Here is a 22,500-nt window from a genome sequence, read left to right as displayed (position 1 = left end):
GCTGGGTCTGTTTCATCTGACGGAAAGTACTTGGTGATTTGACTAACATCTGTGCTAAACAAATATTATATAGAACAATACAAGAAATAAATTATCCTCAAAAAACTCTTGCCTGTTTCCACTTGAGATCAGATTAAGACAAAAACTGTAGAGCGGGCACTGGTATCAATAACGATGAGAAAAATAGAGTATGGAGAAGTGCCAGATGAAAACAGAGAATAAAAAGTCACGGGGTCAGTGCCAAACTCAGGGTCCAATAGGCTTCAATAGTCGTGACGTCACTTCCCTCGTAATGACGCATTGGAACTTGGTTACTGGTTCTAAAGTATCGGAACAATGACGGACGCCCTTATGAAATACTTGTCCGACGAGCATAAAAGTGTATCCAGAATGACATTATACGTCTGATCATGTTTTGACTTTTATACATTATGGTCACATGGCACATGAAAAAGTTCTAGCCAGCATGTAGAATAAAAATTACCGATATTCTTTGTTTAGAACCAAGCTGCTCGTTGCTGGGCGGACTTGACATCAGACTATTGAATCCTATTGACACGACACCCTCTGCCTGGATGAGAGAGAGAGAGAGAGAGAGAGAGAGAGAGAGAGAGAGAGAGAGAGAGAGAGAGAGAGAGAGAGAGAGAGAGTGTGAGAGAGAGAGAGAGAGTGAGAGAGAGAGTGTGTGTGTGTGTGAGAGAGAGAGAGAGAGAGAGAGAGAGAGAGAGAGAGAGAGGGAGGGAGGGAGGGAGAGCGAACGGTCGCACAACGACTGAGCCATCCAGCCACACAAAATATGGCTGTCAAACGACGGGTACTGGGTTTGATAACCATATTTTTGTGTGGCTGGATTGCTCAGTCGGTTGTGCGACAGCTCGCTGTCTTCTCTCTCAGCCAGGAGGAGGGTGTCGTGACAATTGGATCCTGAGTTTGGCACTGACCCGTGCAGTTTTATTCTCCGTTTTCATCTGGCACTTATCCATATTATGTGACCCAATATCTCAAAATGGTATTATGTCGGGGTGGACCAGATGCTATAAAGTGAAATTATAGGTAAACTGGTCAAAAATATGAAATATTGGTATTTAGCACTCTAAAATATGCTATTCATTCTCCTCTACAAGCCATATAAACTCAAATTAAGTCCGATATTTCTGGCTACAAATTCAATTTTCAGCAACGTAATCATCCCGACTTAATACCATTTTGAGACGAAGAGTCACATATTCTATTTTTCTCATCACTGGAGACCAAGAAAATCAGTTATAACTTTTACAGAAAAAAGAGGTTTGGAATAGCAGTTGTATTTGGAAGAATGCAACAACAAATGGCAAATGAGTAATAATATTACATTCGTGACAGTAATTTATATATATATATATTTTTTTTTTTTGTTTTGTTTTGTTTTTTTGTTGTTTTGTTTTTTTTTTTTTTTTTTTTTTTTTAAACAGCAAAAAAAAAAAAAAAAAAGAAAAAAAAAAAAGAGAAAAAGAAAAAAATCCAGCATAAATTGGTTTATCAGATGTATGCAAGAACTATAAATCATATAAAGCGTTGAGAATTAATATGATATTTGATATTTCATTTTACCACGATAGGTCAGAGGAGATTGGTTGGACAAAGTACCCAAGAAGCAACGGGATTAGCATGTATCAAACGTTTACAGGTATTTGTGTTGTCTTTTTTTTTAGAACGTTATGATTTTTCTAGGACTTTGTTTGAGATTTAACGGAGAAATACTCACAATGTATCAAAATGAACCTTGTGACTTGGGTGGCTAGATCTGTTAGATCATGGCGGAAAGTACTTTGAGATAGAACAGCGTCCTATCAAAAACGTATCGAGCAATTGCTAAAAGCCTTTTCATGCTATAGAAGCTTCGAAGGACCACTTTTTTCAAAAGCAAATTCTAATTAGAGGGCCATCGACTTCTTCTTAAAGACACTTAACTATTCTGGATTCCAAGAGGCTGGCTGAAAGCCAGTCCGGACTACAGGACCAAAATGTGAGAAAAAAAGTTTTCTCTCCTGATTTTAGTCTGATTTTATTTTTGAGACTTTCATTTTACAGAAGTCATTTGAAGATATCAGTTGTTTGTAAAAAAGAAAGTGTAAAGTCACATAGGAGTCATGACCTAGGTGTGGTCCATCATAACCTAGGTGTGGTTTATCATGATCTAGGTGTGGTCCATCATGACCTAGGTGTGGTCCATCATGACCTAGGTGTGGTCCATCATGACCTAGGTGTGGTCCATCATGACCTAGGCGTGGTCCATCATGATCTAGGTGTGGTCCATCATGACCTAGGTGTGGTCCATCATGACCTAGGTGTGGTCCATCATGACCTAGGTGTGGTCCATTATGACCTAGGTGTGTTCCATCATGATCTAGGTTTGGTCCGGCCGCTTTAGAGTGTAAACTGTTAAAGTCCAAAACCTTGTTCGAGGGGGATTTCTTCTTTATTTCTTGTGCGGTTATGTGATCTTGTAGCATGAAACTCGCTCGGCGCATAGTTGAGTCATTGGAAAAGATTCTTTACTCACATTCTCACACCGTACTCAGGCGCAATGTTACCCAGAGACCCTTTGTAAAGCGCTTCGAGCACGATTAGTGGATATTGCCCTATATAAAAGCTCACCTTTTTTTTTTAGAGCTCAACTTTATAGACGCTTTATTTCTATTCGAGGCTCTTGTTATTGACTACCATTACATAATGACAATTGAAAGAGAATGGTCAAAAGGCAAGTTTCAAAGAATAATATACTCATTTTTTAAACAATTTATTCCTCTTGATAGAAATCGAAAACCTTTCAACAAAGAAAGGAAGCAAGGCTGGTGCCACCGAAATCGCCATCACAGGAAAACACTTCGACGAAACGGACAAGAAAGCCAAAGTTGAAATTGGAGGTACGTCCATTCCTGTGTTTTGTTTGTTTACTTGTTTTTTGTTGTTGGTCTTTTATGTAGGATGGAGGTAGGGGGTGGTGAGGCAGGGGAGTGTCCTGATAGCTCAAAGCACCTGTTCACACCGTAGCCATCGTTAACTTATAGCCTGACACTGACCAAAAAAAAAATGATGTCATAAGACCAGTCTTTGGCCACAAAAGAAAACAAAACGTAAGTTGTATTCAATAGTTCAACCAATGCAACCACTTGTTTCCTTGAGTACTACTAACGACAACTCACTAGGCGGTGCAAAAACCAAATAATGACGTCAAAAGACCAGTCCTTTTGGGTTTCAGTGTCAGGCTATAACATAACGATGGCTACGCACTGACCAAAAAAATGATGTCAAAAGACCAGTCTTTGGCCACAAAAGAAAACAAATCGTCAGTTGTATTCAATAGTTCAACTTGTTTCCTTGAGTACAACTAACGACAACTCACTAGGCGGTGCAAAACCAAATAATGACGTAAAAAAACAGTCCTTTTGGGTTTCAATGTCAGGCCATAACATAACGATGGCTACGTTCACACGCGATGAGACAACGATGGACCCCATGTGAAATCTAGATTTGTTGTCTGACCTTCATCTCCAGCCCGCGGTGATTTGCTGTCAGGGTCTGTTAGATCTGGTACTTTGCCATACACTAGAGTCGAGTCATATTCAAAGAGTAAAAATCAATTATAATTTGTTGTTCGTGAAAGAGGTATAAAAATCGGGACCATATCCGGCCCTGTAGACCTTAGATGACAAAGAGCGGCGCGTTTGTTTGTTTGTTTGTTGTGTAATCAACTGATAAATTATGTTAAACATTTGAGATGAAATCCATCTCTTGGTACCATTGAGCCATTTCCTGAATAAATAACTGTTCAAAGGAGTCCATTGCTAAAAGCAAAAGTATAACTAATTTCAGCATAAAAAGTTACTCAAAATGAAAGTTTCGAATCATTTGATTTGTAATGATTCTTGAACGGGCCAACATAATTTGTACAGTAAAAAAAACCCAATAAAGACAAACACCATGATTAGTTTTTATTAAAATTCATTAATTCTTTACATATTGAACTTTCTGTTCTTTTATTGATTTTGGTCCTTTGTGTCAAGAATCGATTTGGGTTTAGATTTTGTAAAAAGTGCTTAAAGTTTGTTGAAAGTTGATACAATTCTACATAAATGATGTGTATCGTTATTGCATCATTATAATTTCAGGGGTTGGATGTGACATCTCTGGAAAAGTCAATGACACAACCATTCTTTGTACCACCCCAGCTGATCCAACTGAGGGAAAGACACATTTTACAGGTAAATATAATATAGAATGAATGCACTGACGTCACTCAGCTCTTTGTTATTGTTTTTAGATCAACAGTAGGGTGATTTCCCGGGCTGACCCGAAGAGGGAATAAAACAGTTCACATCTAAGTGACTGCCGTACTCTGGAAAATTAAAATTCAATTATATTTTATGTTTAAAATTTTGGGCAGAAACTCGTCCCTCAAATATCGGTCGATTATAATGACCAAAACTCAAATCTGGGACTTTGCATAAGTATCTCTCTCTCTCTCTCTCTCTCTCTCTCTCTCTCTCTCTCTCTCTCTCTCTCTCTCTATCTCCTTTCTTTCATTGTTATACACAAATTCTTCAAACATCCCTGCAGGTGGCCGAGGATTCCACGCCTATGTCCACCCTCTCTCTCTCTCTCTCTCTCTCTCTCTCTCTCTCTCTCTCCCTCTCTCTCTCTACCTTTCCTTATGTCTCTATATCTCTCTAACCCTCTCTCTCTCTCTCTCTCTCTCTCTCTCTCTCTCTCTCTCTCTCTCTCTCTCTCTCTCCTTTCTTTCATTGTTATACACAAATTCTTTTCTTCAAACATCCCTGCAGGTGGCCGAGGATTCCACGCCTATGTCCACCCGGCTATAATCGATGCCAGCACCATCAACAAAGCTACAACACCAATGGAGTATGTGGACAGCTCGGAGTGGAAAGGCTTTAACCGTAGTGACCACACAGTGCTTATGACAGGGTACTTCTTACCGTTGACCACTGGTACATACAGTTTCTGTATTCACAGAGCCGCTTCAAGGACAAAGCTTTACGTTAGCCCAAACGGAGACCCAGCAAACAAAGTGAGAAAAAATGATGATAATGATTTTAATGCTGTTTTAGTGATTATAAATCACGATTATTGTAAAAGGATTCAATAGTCGTAACGTCACTTCCTTCCTAATGACGCATGGTAACTTAGTAACACTGGCTCTAAACTATCGGAACAATGGCGGACGCCCGTATGAAATATTTCTCCGGCGAGCATAAAAAAGGTATCCAGAGGAAAAAACACACATAAATTTGATCATGTTTTGACTTTTACACATTCTGATCAAAAGGCATATGAAAAGGGAATGAAAAGTTCTAGCCAGCATGAAGAATAAAAAGTAATGATTTTCTTTGTTTAGAACCAAGATGGCTGCCGTTGCCGGGCTGCGTGACATCAGACTACTGAATCCAATTATCTATAGCGTTTTTACGATGTTGACATGTCCGATGAACGTCTATTGCGAACATACATTCTTCTTTATCTATAGAACGAAGTTGACGCCACTCAGGTCTTTGTTATTGCTTTTTGCCATCCGTGTTTATGAGTAATTCTTACTAAACTGTAATAACCAGACTATAATCTTTCAAGGTTACACACAGTATTGCTAATCAAATCTGAGATTTTCGTGAAATCTCAAGTTTTTAGAGTTTTTGACAAAAACGAGGGTCATTTTGATCGATCGATATTTGAAAGACTGAGTTTTCTGGGCAAAATTTTAGATACATGTTTTTTTTTTTGAAAGAGTACATGTGTAACTTTTATTTTATATTTACATATTGAATAAATTTAGGATCCATAAGTCATATTGCTCAAGAGGATTACTTGTCTTTCTATTTTTAGACACTGGTTAGTGATGGCACAGCTACTTGCAGTAAAACTTTGACACCTTATCATCTGAAGAAAGGACAAAGGTATGGTGGAACTTTAAATATTGAAAATAAATGAATGGAACAGTTTCGATATATAACAAATTACTTAATACCGAACATTTTGGGTTCAAAACCCTTCTTCAGCCAACAACAAAAACATCGCTTATCCCGACAAGACGAACATTGAGAAGAATAGTATTAATTTCTTATCTTGACAGAAAGTTATACTCCCTCTCTCTCTCTCTCTCTCTCTCTCTCTCTCTCTCTCTCTCTCTCTCTCTCTCTCTCTCTCTCTCTCTCACTCTTTTTTTATTATTTTATTTTATTAAAAAAAATTTTTTCTCGTTGTCAGCTACAATTAGTTTTAAACAATATTATGTCAACCAATTTTAGATTTGCCCCTTACCCCTCTTCTTACCAACTATAAGATAATCATCACATTCGTTACGATACAGCCATTTTTCTTATTCAAATTTCTCTTGTACATCATAAATTTTATAGAAAATGAACAGTGTGTTGTAGAGCTTGTTTTGCTAAATTAATTATGTATGGGAAGAACTTACTGCTGTTATGTTTGAGTGATTAAAAAATCTATTTTTGTGCTAGTTGGGTGTGAAGTTTTGGAGAAAATCCTAAAAAATGGCTGGTAAGGAGAGAGTTAACAAAGAGTGTGTAAGTAGCGAAGTTACTGTGTCTTCTACACATACTTTGACCTTACTACAAGGTGTACTGTATTATTCCAATATTCAATATATTATAATAATCCACAGATGTTACATGGAAGTGCATTACTCCAGCAACCAACTCAACTCTTATTTCACCACATCTGTACACTTGAAGGAAACAGATTACACGGGTGTTGACACGGCATGGGCCTTGCACGAAAAGCAAAAATTCACAATAAGCGGTCGAACAGATCCAGAGGTTCAGGTTAGTTTCTTAGTATTTTCTTTTCGTGTTGGGGACAAAACCCGATTTTACTATAGCATGATAGCAAATATAATATGAGCCGTCAAAAAAAAACAACAACCCCACTTGCTGAGTTCAGGCTTAAGATTAGCAAAAAAGATCATTTACCAGACTAGTAAATTGCTAATTAATCTAGTTCTCGTTCATGAAAACGGGCCCTGTATTTGAAATTTCTAATCCATTTCCCAATGCACGCTCTCAAGATATTGGGAACTCGTTCGAAACTTAGTAGTTCAACAATACTAAAGAAGAAACGAAATTGATGTCACTCAGCTCTTTATTATTGTTGTTAGACAGTCATTTTTGGTGATTACTTCTCACTAAATGATATCAATCAGACAATAAACCCTAAATGTTACACATAGTTTTGTGTGTTGGTACATCATATCTGACTGGCGGATGTTGTGATGCTTTTTTTTTATCTAAACGCATATCGTCAATACATATTATTGTTTGAAAGTGGGTGGTGACCTCGTTGCTTCCCAACATATCCACGAGTTTATAATGAGACCGACCGCATCCGTCTTTACTATTTAGGAATAAACAAAATATTAATTGAATTTTAAAGAACAACATTGGTATGAGCTTGGGGGAACTTCGTGCGCTTATTAGCAGGTCTGATGACAGAATGCAATTCTGGGCTTAATTTTACATTGTTATAATGGATAAGATTTCGCGTTGATGTGAGAGTTTTTCCATAAAAACAATGAGCCCATAACAATTTGGGTTATCAGACCTGTAAATGAGTACACATCATCTTGGGAACCTAATATTTTTGGGGCTTAAAAAAACCTAACCCATTCTTTGTTCCAAATCAAATTTATAAGTTAACTCTCTCCATAACGACCATTTTCGGGATTTGTTCTCTCCCCAAAAATGTCATAGGTACCTACTCAAAGTAGTCTTTCAGAGCCATTAGGCCCATGGAGCCGAAGTTTATCCCCGTTTCTATAGCGTGAAACGAACAATAGCAATTGCTTGCTACCCTTTGGATAGGACGCTAGTCTATCGCAAAGTACCTTCCGCCAGCTCTAACAGACCCAGCTACCCAATCGCTGCTGAGTGGGCAGGGGGGGAGGGGGGGGGGTCAGAAAAAAATCTCGACTGCACCCGGGATCGATCTCGGCCCCTTTGATTGTGAACCGAGTGCTCTACCAACTGAGTTATCGGGACCCCCTTGGTACCTACGCAGCACAAAGAACGTGATTTATTAAAACTCCAACTCATAAACAATAAGTATATATTATAAATAATTTTATTGGGGAAAACAAGCTTTTTTTAAGAAACAAAACAGTATTAAGTTCATAAAAACATACCTAAAAGTTCCCTTTAAACCTTGTGATGTAACAGACAAATTAAAATAATGAAAAGTTTCATGGTATTATATCGAATACGACGATTTTTACTGTAGTTGTTAAGGAGCGGGTTAAGCTTGAAATTCAGTTTTAGTAATCAGGTTCTCATGATAGACATCTAGATATATGGAATGAACCTTATGTATTAACGTTTAAGGGGGATCTCGACAGCTTAGTTGCTAGAGCATTCGTTTCATAAGCAAAGGGGCCGAGATCGACCCCTTTCGAAGTCGAGATTTTTTTCCTTTCTAATCCCGCAGTGCATGGGTGGAAAATAGACTATCGCGATAGACTATCGTCCTATCCAAATGGTAACGGGCAATTGCTGTTTTCCGTTTCAAGCTATAAAAACATAGATAAAGTCCGGCTCTGTGAGGCTAATTACTCTGAAGGACTGTTTTATTTTTTTTTTTTAAGTTTTAAATGTTTTTGATAATGACCAAAAGAGCATGACTTGTTTTAATGAAATATGTCCCTGGAGGCTTCCGTGGTAATATACTGTCAGATCAAAGAGGAGTTTTATTCCTGCGCTCAGACCTCAGGCGTATATTATGTTTCAACTTTTTATAAAAAGAAGAAAAATCATGTAAGCATCATTCGCCATTAATTAATTAATTAATTAATAATAATAATAATAATAATAATAATAATAATAATAATAATAATAATAATAATAATAATAATAATAATAATAATAATAATAATAATAGACTCTTATAGAGCGCACGGTATCCTCAACTAAGAGGCTCTTGGCGCTTTAAATTACATCATCACAAAACAATATTTAAAGTACATGACATAAAAAAAGAAATGTTTTCAAGGATTTCTTGAAAACAGACGATGATTTGGATTCTCGGATGTACTTTGGAATGGTGTTCCACAATTGGATTTACATTCACAGGAATTGGAAGTAGCGTCACCCGGGAACTACACTCTGACGCCGGATGTTCAAGAAATCACCATCAACGGGTCTGAGAGCTCCACTTTTGTCATTGGCTTGAATGACATTTTTACAAGTAAATAAATGATATTAGTTTGTCTCCATGAATATTCATGTTATTGCCCTCATACCTCGTTAAAACGAAACTTTGCAGGCTCTTTTCATTAAATCATTTAATATTTGATCGGTGATAATCTTCATAAAGTCTTTTATTATGTACTGTGATAAGGGTCCTTTCTAAAGGATAGCAATCAATTGCTATTGTCTGTTTCACGCTATAGAAATTGGACTCCGGCTCCTTGGGCCTATTGGCTCTGAAGAACTCCTTTTGTTTACTTTATATGTCAGAATATACGTACCAGTATAAGTCATTCAAATGTGATGTCATCACAGAGAGAGAGAGAGAGAGAGAGAGAGAGAGAGAGACAGAGAGAGAGGGAGAGAGAGAGAGATAGAGAGAGAGATAGATAGAGAGATATAGATTGATAGATAGAGAGAGAGAGAGAGGGAGAGAGAGAGAGAGAAGTAACGTGCCTGAATTCCGTCCCTAAGTTCCTGAATAATTTACAAGTAACGAGTACAAAGCCTAATAAAACAACATGCATATTCATATCCAAAAGATTTTTTAAAAGCAAATTAGCTCATCCTATACGTGACCAAACAGTTTTAAATTGGGATGGTTTGGATGGAAAAAAAACTGATTTTATGGTCAAAGACATAAGTCTTGGGTTAAGTTTTAATATATTATTGAGGAGAATGGATAAAATTCCTTGAATTGACGAAAACTAAAATTTCAAATTTCCTGTTTCATTCCATTCCATTCCATTCCATGCAAGCTGAAACTTGATGAAGATTCACTGAAGATTTCTCTGCTGTTTGAATTTTTTTTGTTGTTGTTGATAATAATAAAAAAAATATGGGTTTTCCTTTAGGCATTTGGTTGATCCTGAAATAATATCGTTTAGAGGCAATGTGTTATATCAATAATAATAAAAAAGATTAAAAGAACAAAATAAGGCGATGTGAGTTATCAAATAGGTTAACGAATTGCTGTGGTCTAATAGAATCGAAAAAAACCCTTTGGTTATTGCTTTAAACATCCTACCTATTCACAGGGATGAAAACGCAGTTATGGGCTCATTGTTGTAACGGAAGAACTCAATCGAACCAACGGAAAACATTTTCCATTAGAACAATGTTAAATCAAGTCCATAATTCCGTTCGGTCGTCAGAGCTGTTAATACTTGCACGAAGGGTGCATTTCGTAATCATCCATGTTGTACTTAGTGACAATAGTCTCTTTAATGATTGATTTAACAAGTTTGTGTGTGTGTAATCTTCTTCTCTTTCCAGCCGAGTTCTCGCTGGCAACGCTAACAGGCAGCGCCTTGAAGAAAGAACTGGAAAAGTTGCCGAGCATCGTGGGCACGTTGTCGGTTGAGGTGACAGGGAGCAGCAATGCAAAGGTGATCAGTATCACGTCCAGTTTTGAACACGGTAAGTAACTACTCTTCCACTCCAACTTCTATTCAAAGTGAATACTAAGCTGCCCGAGGCCGTTTTGGTCTTAAAATTTGGATGTATTTTCTTTTCGCCTGATACCACTATATACTCGCTTTCGGATCGGAAGGTCCTGGGTTCGAGCCTCGCACTCGGCGCATAGTTGAATCCTTGGAAAAGGCTCTTTACTCACATTCTCTCACCGTACTCAGGTGTAAAATGAGTACCTGGCCGTTAACAGCGTTGTCTTTGTCCGAAAAATTGTAATATCGCCTAACAGGCGTCATGTCCCGTCCTACATGTTAAATGTTGCTATTGACCAGGGACCCCTTGTAAAGCGTTTTGAGCACATTTAGTGGATATTGCGCTATATAAAGCTCAATTATTTTTTTTACTATTTACATACTTAAATTGTGACTGAATGTTACTATTTCATGTTGTTTGCTAAAAATATGAATTGTAAAAAGTAATTTGCAAAAAATGAATATAATAGCTTTAAAGAAGAGCGCAATGCTAAACACAGAACAGTTTGGCGCTCAAAACCCTTCTTCAGCCTATATATATATATATATATATATATATATATATATATATATATATATATATAGGAATCTAAGTTACTGGAAGCTGTGGACTGTAAAGAAAAAACAGTAAAAGTGTTAATGTATCACGCTATATCCAGATTGACGGCGGTAAAATTTTGTTAAGAAAATCGTTTATTTTGTGAACAACCCCCCCCCCCCCAAAGAAAAACTAAAACAAAACAAAACAAAACAAAACAAAACAAAACACCCCATTTCTCCTGCAGATTTATGGATGCTCTGCGTTTAGGTAAGATACAACATCCGCCAGCCGATATATAACAAACCAACACACAAAATTATCTGTAACCTTGAACGCTTATAATATGATTGATAGAAGTAATCACAAAAACTGGCTTTCTTAAAACAATAACAAAGAGTTGAGTGACGTCAATGTTGAACTGAATTGAATGTGTTTATGTTGAACCCCAAATATAATTCACAGGTATCGTCGGTGACTATGAAGTAAAGATTATCACAGGTGCACCCAATTCTCTCACTTTTGCTAACAAGCGAAGGACCGTCGGTTCCGGATCAGCCACGCATTTCGCTTTGACCATTAATGGTACTGCAACTACTCCCCTAAAAATCGGAGCCTCTGCTAGCCAGGTATGAAAGAAGAAAAAGAAAGTAGTCCCTTCAAAGCCCTAAGGCCCATGGAGCCGGAGTAAATCCCGGTTTCTATAGCGTGAAACAGACAATAGCAATTGCCTGCTATCCTGTAGATAGGACGCTAGACTATCGCAAAGTACTTTCCGCCAAATCAAACAGACTCAGCTACCCATTCACTGCTAGGTGGACTGGGGGGTCAGAAGAAAAAAAAAATCTCGACTGCACCCGGGACCGATCTCGGCCCCTTTGCATGTGAAGCGAGTGCTCTACCAACTGAGTTATCGGGACCCCCCTGACCAGGTATGGCAAATGATATATTATTATTCATATGTCATTGATGTTATCTTCAAAGGTTTTTTTTTTGTTTTTGTTTTTTTTTAAATTCTAGATAATTTTCTTATCCCAGGAAAACATTTAACCAGTTCACTACCGTTCTCTGGAAAGACACGTATTATTTTTTTTTAATGGCCAGAAAATTCGTCGTTTTTCAAATATCGCTTGTATAACCCTCTCCTTACCACCTATAGGAAAGATCGTCACATTCTCTACGATGCAACCAAAATGTTTTCTTATTCTGATTTCATTTTGTTATGCTTGTTATAGCTATAAAAACTTTACACTGTGTTGCAGAGCTCATTTTTCTGAACAAAATATAGAATATACTCGTTACTTGTCTGTTTGAAAAATATATTATTTTTGTGTTGGGTGGGTTTGGCGTTTCGGGTAAAATTCTGAAAATAACCGGTAAGGAGAGAGTTAAATGACCCTTATCTTGGCAAAACATCTCAAAACTGGGACCTAGTGAAGTCGTAATATTATATGGTTGTAATATGTGTCAGTGCATGACATAATCAGTCGGAAGGTGAAATTTTTGGATTTCAATTTCTTTTGCATTTTCTGAAAGAATATGCTCCCCAGAGCATTTTAATCTTTATTTGAAGTAAATCAGGTGATTTTTCATGAAGTTTTGGTCAGATGTATGTGAAAGGTATCCAGCACTTTTCTCAAATGTCATACTTTTTTAACTTGACCAGCTGTAACAAAATATTTATAAGTGAAATTAAGCTTCGATATTTCCTTAAGATGTACAAAAATGGTTGATTTAATCATTTATGACAAGAACTCATTTTTGATTTTTAAAAATTGACCTTCTAACTGAACTTGGCCATATCACAGTTCAAACCTTTTCACCATCCGATTGATTATGCCATTCACTGTAACATTTATTCGGCTATTCATGTAGGATGACGCTCGCGTTTTGATAGGAAGGTCCAGGTTTTTTAGCCATCGTTAAATTATAGCCTGACACAAGGACTTATAGTTTGACGTCATGATTTAAGTTTGTGCAGCGTCTAGTGAGCTGTCGTTAGTAGAGCTCAAGGAAACAAGTGATTCCATCGGTTGAACTATTGAATACAACTCATATTTTGTTTTCTTTTGTGGCCAAGGCCTGTCTTTTGACGTCATTTTTTTGGTCAGTGTCAGGCTATAAGTTAGCGATGGCTACGTTTTAGTCCTGCTTTGAGCTAGCGGCTCATAGTTGCGTCACTGGAAAAGGCTTTTTTTATTCCCATTCTCTCAACATACTCAGGTGTAAAATGAGTACCTGGCAGTTAACAGCGTTATCACTGTCTGAAAAACAATAGTAATCTCGCCTAATAGGCGTCATGTCTCGTCATGTTAAGTGTAACTGTTGATCCCATGGGACCCCGTGTAAAGCGCTATGAGCTCGTTTGGGAATAAATTGAGGATTTTAAAATTTTATGGTGGGGGTCCCGATAGCTCAGTTAATAGAGTACTCGATTCTAACGCAAAGGGACCAAAATCGATCCCGGGTGCAATAGAGATTTTTTCTGACCCTCCTGTCCACCCAGTAGTGAATGGGTAGCTGAGTCTGTTAGATTTGATTTGTCGGAAAGCACTTTGCGATAGACAAACGTCATATCCAAAGGATAGCAAGCAATTGCTATTGTCTGTTTCACGCTATAGAAACCGGAATAAACTCCGGCTCCATGGGCCTTATGGGTCTGAAGGACTACTTTTTAAAAATGTTATTTTATTGTTTTTCATTTTCAGATCGCAGCAGATATTTTATCACATACTAAAATTCACTTAATCTCTCAACAGGTGAAATCAGCCCTACTAAATCTGTTCAGTATTCAGTGCCATCCAAAACTGAAAGAGGGAACTGTGGAGAAGTTTGAGGTCAGACAACACTGGATGAGCACAATTGAATCGGATACCGAGCCTTTCTGTGACAGATACTCCGTCAAGAACCCGGGTTACCTGTTCAGAGAAGATCCCCAAAAGAAAACAAGACTGTCTGCATCTTCCAATCGCTATGTAAGTTAAATCCATTCTTCTTCTTCTTCTTCTTCTTCTTCTTCTTCTTCTTCTTCTTCTTCTTCTTCTTCTTCTTCTTCTTCTTCTCCTCCTCCTCCTCCTCCTCCTCCTCCTCCTCCTCCTCCTTCTTCTTCTTCTTCTTCTTCTTCTTCTTCTTCTTCTTCTTCTTCTTCTTCTTCTTCTTCTTCTTCGTCTTCTTCTTCTTCTTCTTCTTCTTCTTCTTCTTCTTCTTCTTCTTCTTCTTCTTCTTCTTCTTCTTCTTCTTCTTCTTCTTCTTCTTCTTCTTCTTCTCCTCCTCCTCTTCCTCCCCCTCCTCCTCCTCCTCCTTCTCCTCTTTCTCCTCCTCCTTCTCTTCCTTCTCTCCTACTCCTTCTCCTTCTACTCCACCTCCTCCTCATCATTCTTTTCCTTCTTAGTGGAAGTACTTTGCAGATAGACTAATAACCTATCCAAAAGGTTGCAAACAATTACTATGGTCTTTTCAACTCTATAGAAACCAGGATTAACATCCAGCTCCACGTGCTGTTTGGGTCTGAAGGACTACTGCTTTATATTTAACTTCTGTTTTGAAATTTCTTCTTCTTCTCTCAATGCAGGTGTGCTTTGCTTACAAAGGCCACGGAGATTTGAGCAGACTTTATCTGAGATACGAAAACTATGACGAAGAAGGCGAGAAAACTCTGAAGACTGCAAATATGTACATCCAAAACCCACACAAAAACCCTGACAAGTACGTATTCCGTTACCGTACATTCTTACATGTGAACCATTGCGTCAAGGCAGTGTTCTGTCGGAATGGAAACGCACAGTGGAATCCGTATAAAAAGCCAATACACTTCGTCAACTTCTGCTTAAAGTCAATACCTCTTCTGTCGTACTCTTGAAAAACACATTTTGAAATTTGGCCAGAAAACTCGTCTTTCAAATATTGATCGATTTAAATTATCCTCGTCTTAGCAAAAACTTTCTAACCTGGAACTTCGCGAGTCCCAGGTTTGAAAGATTTTGCTAAGAAGAGGGTCATTTAAATCGATCGATATTTGAAGGACGAGTTTTTTGGCCAAATTTCTAAATGTGTTTTTCCAGAGCACGACCGTCTTGTTGGTCCCAAAGTGCATGTTCTTTATCTAAGTGTGTTCCAGCCATGTTGGCTTTATCAGGATTCCACTTTGTCAGAAAAATTGAGTGTTAAGTCAAAAATGCTCTGACCCATAGCCGCAAAACGGTATTATCCATGTCGGAGTGATTTTGAAGCTAAAAATTGAGCTTTTTATAGTAAAAAATGTGACACTTAAGCGAAGTTTATCACAGTGATTCACATTTTCCCATTAACCCACCCGCATTGTACGAGTATTTTGCTGGCTTAGTTTAACAGAATATTTTTACCGGCTTGACATTGGTAAAATGCTTTATATCTCGGCTGAACGAAAAAAAAAATGTATTAGTACCTTACAGATCTCGTCCTTAATGTCAAATATTGTTGTTGGTCCTGGACCACTTGTGAAGCGCTTGGAGCACATTTTTTCTATATATATATATAAAGGAAGTGTCAATTGCCAAGGAGTGAGTCCTTGGTAGTTGACGGTTCATCAACTGCCAAGGAGTCAAATTGGGGAACTCTTCAGCTGCATATGGTGATTTCAGTCGAACCTCAATTTGCGCGCATACGAATCTCGAATCCTGTCACTTTCTTCCATTCACTCATTCCTTGTCAATCATTATGGAAATGATCAAGTCAACACTTGTTGGCAATTTTTGTCTTTTCACGAATTTCAAGACGAGTTAAAATAATATCAAAACAAAAATTACTGTTGATTTCGGATTCAGCGGGGGGGGGGGGGGGGGGGGGGGGGGGGGGGGGGGGGAAACCCCCAGAAGGACGAAGTGGCAAATCCCTGACAAGTCCTAGATTAAATAGAAAAGTAAGCTTTCCTTTATTTTAAAGGAAATATATTGCACATCGTCTTAATAAGGAACTATTAACGTAAAACATTTGTGAAACAAGATCAATCTGTGGCAGTTAATAGTAAATAGTTGACGATCTACCAACTGGCAAGGTCCATGACAAAAAGAGGAAATATGAGAGAGAGAGAGAGAGAGAGAGAGGAGAGAGAGGAGAGAGAGAGAGGAGAGAGAGGAGAGAGAGAGAGAGAGAGAGAGAGAGAGAGAGAGAGGGCGTGGGGAGGATATGACAGAGAAATACACACACAGAGGAAAAAATGGCAGAGAGGGAAAAGAGAAAATGACAGAGAGACTGTGTGAGAGAGAAAAAAAAAAGAGAAAATGACAGAGAAAGTAAGAAGAGTAAAAGAGAGCATTAGATAATTAATATAAATATTAATAACATCACTCTGTGGTAATACATCACTTCGTGACACTAAAGGTACTCCGTGGCAGTTAAAAGTACACATACGTGATGGACTGACACGGTCCTTGGCAATTGACGATTTGACAATTGTCACGGTCCTTGTCAATTGACGCTACCATATATAAAAGCTCCAGTCTTTCTTTGGTCTCATCCCATACTTGCTTGAGCTATTGATGTGAAGATGTCCACAACTTCCTGTGGTCCAAAAACACTGGACGTCTATCAGTCTGTCACAAAGTTGACGGCGCAAAGTTGAATCCTTGGAAAAGGCTCTTTACTCACATTCTCTTACCTCGCGCATGTATAAAATGATTGCCTGGCGGGTAACAGTGTTGTCTCCAGCGGAAAAGAATTGTAATTTTGCTTAACAGGTGCTAAGTTTCACTTTAAATATCAAGTATTGGTTCGGGGAAAGAGCCGAAACCTAAGGCAAAGCTAAGTCCTTGAAAAAAAACAACAACTTTTTACTCAGATTCTCACACCTACTCAGGTGTAAAACGAGTACATCGCCGGAAGCAGCACCCACCTCTCAGTGTCATGACTAAACCTACATGTTGAGTATTGCTGTTTGCTCAGTAACCTCTTGTAAAGCGCTTTGAGAGCATTGTCCTATATCAAAGCTCGTTTTTATTTTTTTATTTTATTTTTTTTTACAAATTTCTTTTGGTTCTCATCCCAAACCAGATGGAACTATTGGTGTGAGGATATCTACAACTTTGTGAGGTCTAAAGCATCGGGGGTCTATCAAACAATCGTCTGGATAAGGGCTGTCAAAGTGGATAACTCAAAGGATTTGTACATGGATCAGTTCGCTTTCAGAAAGAATATGCCCATGTCTTCCGATTCCATAAGTAATTTTATAAAGAGTCAAAGTATTTGTTTGTTTGTGATTTGTGTGTGTGTGTGCGTGTGTGTTTGTGTGTGTGTGTGCGTGTCTGAATGAGAGAGAGAGAGAGAGAGAGAGGGAGAGAGAGAGAGAGCGAGAGAGGGAGAGAGAGAGAGAGAGAGAGAGAGAGAGAGAGAGAGAGAGAGAGAGAGAGAGAGAGAGAGAGAGAGAGAGAGAGAGAGAGTTTGTATTAAGGGGGTTGAGGTGGCATTACGATTTTTTATATGCATATGACACACGATATAAGACTTTTAACACTGTTAAACACGAAACCCCCTTTTTTAAACAGCAAATGAACAATAATATTATAAATTGTTCAGATCAGTAGTGTTCATTGCTCGTCCATTACGGAAGTTGCTCCATTTATATTTTTGGTTAGTTTCTTAAAGTTGCAAATTAAAACTGATAACATTTTCATTCATAAAACTGATGACATTTTCATTCATAAAACGATGACATTTTCATTCATAAAACTGATAAATACTTTCATTCATAAAACGATGACATTTTCATTCATAAAACTGATGACATTTTCATTTATAAAACTGATAAATACTTCCATTCATATAACTGATGACATATTCATTCTTTAATCTGTTGACATTTTTATTCATTAAAACTGATGACATTTTCATTCTTAAAACCGATGATAACATAAAACGTTCACTCTATCAATCAGACAAAGGGCTCTATTTGATGTGGAGAAAACCCCAAGTGCTACCCAAAGGATACTTCATCAAATCCGTAGATGTCACTAAAAGTGGCAACAAGTACCAAATTACCATGAAACCTCATCGATGTGGTCACAACTTTAATCTGATTAAAGTATGTTGTTTATTCTAGCAACGTGTAAATAAATAAATAAATAAATAAATGATGAAATCTATAGAATACAAAAATTTAAGATAGTAGAGATATGCCAGAAGATATTATTATTATTATTGATAATAATAATAACAATAATCATAATAATGATGTTGAGGAGGAGGATGATGATGATGATGATAATAATAATAAAAACCACAACAACAGCAGCAATAATAATAATAATAATAATAATAATGATAATAATAATAATAATAATAATAATAATAATAATAATAATAATAATAATAATAATAATAATATAATATATAATAAAAATAATAATAATAATGATAATAATAATAATAATAATAATAATAATAATAATAATAATAATAATAATAATAATAATAATAATAATAACAATAATAATAATAATGATGATGATAATAATAATAGTAGTAGTAGTAGTAGTAGTAGTAGTAGTAGTAGTAGTAGTAGTAGTAGTAGTAGTAGTAGTAGTATTAGTAGTAGTAGTAGTAGTAGTAGTAGTAGAAGTAGTAGTAGTAGTAGTAGTAGTAGTAGTAGTAGTTGTTGTTGTTGTTGTGGTAGTAGCAGTAGTAGTATTAGTAGTAGTAGTTGTAGTAGTAGTAGTAGTAGTAGTAGTAGTAGTAGTAGTAGTAGTAGTAGTAGTAGTAGTAGTAGTAGTAGCAGTAATAACAATGTTGTTGTTGTTGCTGCTGCTGATGATGATTATGATGATGACGATGATGATAATGATGATGGTGGTGAAGATGATGATGATGATGATGATGATGATGATGATGATGATGATGATGATGATGATGATGATGATGATTGAACGCAGGCTCCTAAATGTTCTGTGCACTAATAGTATTCCAAAGAGAAGAACCTAAATGAGAAAAAGGACGTTGTGGCCTCTCCTTTGTACGAATGCCCATCATGTTTGATACTTGTCCTCCTCAGACACAACACGGTAACGTGACCAAGGTCAAGAACGCCTCACCACCAATTGTTGGAACTTACAAGATCTCTTTTAAAAATGATTCAACAGGTAAGTCAGTCAGTCTTAGAATTAAAAAAAAAAAAAGATTAACTTTATGTGTTCACATAGGGTACTTTTTTCAGGGTCCAATCCACAGGGAGACTGGAATAACTCAGACGTTAGTCGGAATACTGTCCGCAAAATGAGCTAGGGCGAGGTGACTAAGTCAATGCTACACTGTTCGCTGGGTACCTCGGACTCGGTACTTTTTGTCTACTAAGCAGATCGTTCTACAGTGTCCAATTTCTTTAAATCAACAATTGTAGTCCTTCAGAGCCATAGGCCCATAAAGCCGGAGTTTATCCCGGATTCTATAGGGTGCAACGGACAATATATAGCAACTGCTTGCTATCCTTTGGATAGGATGTTAGTATATCGCAAAGTATTTTCCGCCAGATTTATAAGACCCTGCTACTCAATCACTCCTGGGTGTTTGGGGGGTCAGAAAAAAATATCGACTGCACCCGGGATCGATCTCTTTCTCTTTGCTTGTGAAGCGAGTGCTCTACCAACTGAATTATCGGGACCCCCTAAATCAACAAGTCTCCTCATCAATTAGAAAAAAGACCGTTATCAACTTGAGCATTTATAAACTGCAATATCCATTAAACATGCTCAAAGCGCTTTAAGAGATGTCCCTAGCCAACAGCAACACTAAACATGTAGAACGAGACAATTACCTTTCAGACAGAGAAAATGCTGTTAAAGGGGTCAGGTACTCGTTTTACACCTGAGTTTGGTGAGAGTAAAAGAGCCTTTTTCAAGGATTCAACTATGCGCCGCTCAGATCGGGACTGGAACCCTGGACCTTCCGGTTTGAAGACGGGTCTTATACCACAAGACTACATAGCCGCCCATTGTCTTCATTAAAAGAATCATTTCATCGAGTATTGGGAATTTTAGATAGATTGTAGAAGCAGTTCCTTGTTTCTTGATTTTAGTCATTCAGAGCCATTCGAACCATTGAGCCGGAGTTTATCCCGGTTTCCATAGCATGAAACTGACAATAACAATTGCTTGCTATCCTTTGGATAGGACGCTAGTCTATCGCAAAGTACTTTCCGCCAAAAGTAACAAACTCAGTTCCTTGTTCAGTAGTTTGTTCTTTTTTTTTTTTCTTTTCTTTTTTTTTTTTGGTAGATGTTATATTCATTTTTATACATTACTTTCAATTTATTCCCTAAATTTTCAGATGACATTCCAGTAACTGCCGTGGCTGATTCCAATGGCGTGCGTGCTCAGCTGGCAGCGACAAAGATGGGCTACTCAGAGGTTAAGGGGTCAGGGACGTGCTCTAGCTTTAACTATGAAATCCACATGATTTCCCAGACAGGAGATCAACCAGAGATTCAAGTGAGTTAAACAGAACCTGAGTAAAATGTAACTTCTCGTCACAAAATAGTATTGCTTCGGGATGGGGGGGGGGGGGGGGGGGGGGCGATGCTCAGAGAGTTAATATAAGACCATTGAATGTTTAGGGTTAAAAAATTGTGTTAAATGCTTCCATTGGGGAATGAACGGTTTTATCTCTTACCCTTGGAAAGTCTTGGGGTTCTCAATACCTCAGCTGGTAGAGCACCCGCTTAATACCCCCCCCCCCCACCTCCCCCATCCACCAAGTCTTTTCGATCTGGCGGAGAGTACTTTGCGATAGACAAACGCCCTATCCAAAGGGTAACAAGCAATTGCTGTTGTCTGTTTCACGTTATAGAATCCGGGATATGATAAACTCGGTCTAAAGACTCTGAAGGACTTGAAAACAATTAAGAGTCTTTCAATCTGATCAATGTTGCTTTCAAACTAAAATTGTTTTCACCTGATCCATTCCGACGTAATACCAGACTGACGCGGTGGGACACATAATAATATGTGAACAATCCTCTCCAAACTGAACACTTTTCAAATCCCTAATCATGGCGATATTACTGTATGGCTGCGAAACATGGAAAATGAACAAAGAAGATGAAAGAAGAGTTGAGACTTTCCATTAAACAAATGTCTCAGAAAAATATTAATAAGAATAAGATGGCAACAGCATAGAATAACAACAGAGAAATTAATGATGGAATTGTCAGGATCGGAGAAGGTCAGTGCAATCTTAAAGAGGAAGAGATGGAACTGGATTGGACATATTATGTTGAGAAAGGAAAATGAGTTTGATCGTGCTATCGGGGTAGGATGGACACCAGGAGGGAAAAAAGGAGATAGGGACACCCAAAAATAACACGGCGCAGTATGATGGAGAGGGAAAGAAATGATGTTGGCATATAACAAGAACTAAATCAATGGACCGAAGCAAATTGGGGAAAACTGCTCAGGCCTGATGCACCGCATGGCGCTGAGAGAATTAAGGTTGGGATAAGGACACGGTGGGATACTTATTAATATGTGACCAATCGGTATTATTGTGTGACATTTTGGTCTTGTGTTCTTTTTTCCACAGAGACATCGCTGTTAACGGCCTGTTGCTTATTTTACCCACGAGTACAATGAAAGAATGTCTGGGTGGGGTTCCTTACCTCCACTTACTGTGTCTTCTATCCCACCTATATCTGTTTTCCAACATGCTTTCTGTCTTTGTCTTGAAATGAGTTTTGTCCAGGCCCTGGTCGGAATACCCCAGCTGGGAGGAAACGGTCAAATGTATAGTTTTGGGACATTATATTTTTTTATCTTGTAATAAATCATCTCTCTGTTATGCTCTGTATTGTTTTGTTTACATATTATATGTGATTTGTAAACATTGAGTGTATCCCTCTTAGTTGGGACCTGTACTTCTGTCCGGATTAAACTTTGATAGTGTGTTCTTGGAATCTACATATATTTCCTATTTGTTCGCTTGGATGCTTTAATTGTAATTCTATAACTTTTTATTATCCCATTTTCCTCCTTTTTACTTGCGCTGATATGACCTTAATGTGTTGCAAGCCCTTAAAAACATAAAACATAAAAAAATAATGAGAGAATGGACTATAGAGCCTTTTCCGTGTACTTAAATTTGCGCCGCCCATAGCAGGACTCGAACTCGGAACCCACATAGCACAAAATGACAAGGCAGTAAGCACTAAACAAAGATTTGCGTTGATGGGAAAACTGTACCTTTTGTATCTTATGGACTTGAACTTGAACTGAACTTGACAACACATTTTCTTCCACTTTCCTATTATTTT

General features: G+C 37.7%; 1 protein-coding gene across 1 annotated transcript in view; it reads left to right on the top strand.

The window, feature by feature from the left end:
• LOC144965887 (fibrocystin-L-like) overlaps nt 1-22,500 on the top strand; it is a 122,191-nt gene that overhangs the window by 17,737 nt on the left and 81,954 nt on the right. The window contains exons 9-23 of the mRNA XM_078901714.1: nt 1,599-1,666; nt 2,796-2,906; nt 4,152-4,244; nt 4,824-5,068; nt 5,878-5,948; nt 6,677-6,836; nt 9,132-9,246; nt 10,524-10,667; nt 11,697-11,860; nt 13,991-14,206; nt 14,803-14,936; nt 17,259-17,425; nt 18,140-18,285; nt 19,252-19,339; nt 20,523-20,683. Of these exons, the coding sequence (XP_078757840.1) occupies nt 1,599-1,666; nt 2,796-2,906; nt 4,152-4,244; nt 4,824-5,068; nt 5,878-5,948; nt 6,677-6,836; nt 9,132-9,246; nt 10,524-10,667; nt 11,697-11,860; nt 13,991-14,206; nt 14,803-14,936; nt 17,259-17,425; nt 18,140-18,285; nt 19,252-19,339; nt 20,523-20,683 (2,083 nt within the window). The remainder of the gene's footprint in view (nt 1-1,598; nt 1,667-2,795; nt 2,907-4,151; nt 4,245-4,823; nt 5,069-5,877; nt 5,949-6,676; nt 6,837-9,131; nt 9,247-10,523; nt 10,668-11,696; nt 11,861-13,990; nt 14,207-14,802; nt 14,937-17,258; nt 17,426-18,139; nt 18,286-19,251; nt 19,340-20,522; nt 20,684-22,500) is intronic.

This window comes from Berghia stephanieae, chromosome 2 (genome assembly GCF_034508935.2).
Source record: "Berghia stephanieae isolate SIO BIC M18660-M18661 chromosome 2, UCSD_Bste_1.3, whole genome shotgun sequence".
NCBI lineage: Eukaryota > Metazoa > Mollusca > Gastropoda > Nudibranchia > Aeolidiidae > Berghia > Berghia stephanieae.
Note: the sequence above shows the minus strand (reverse complement) of the source record. Positions and strands in the feature narration are given on the sequence as shown.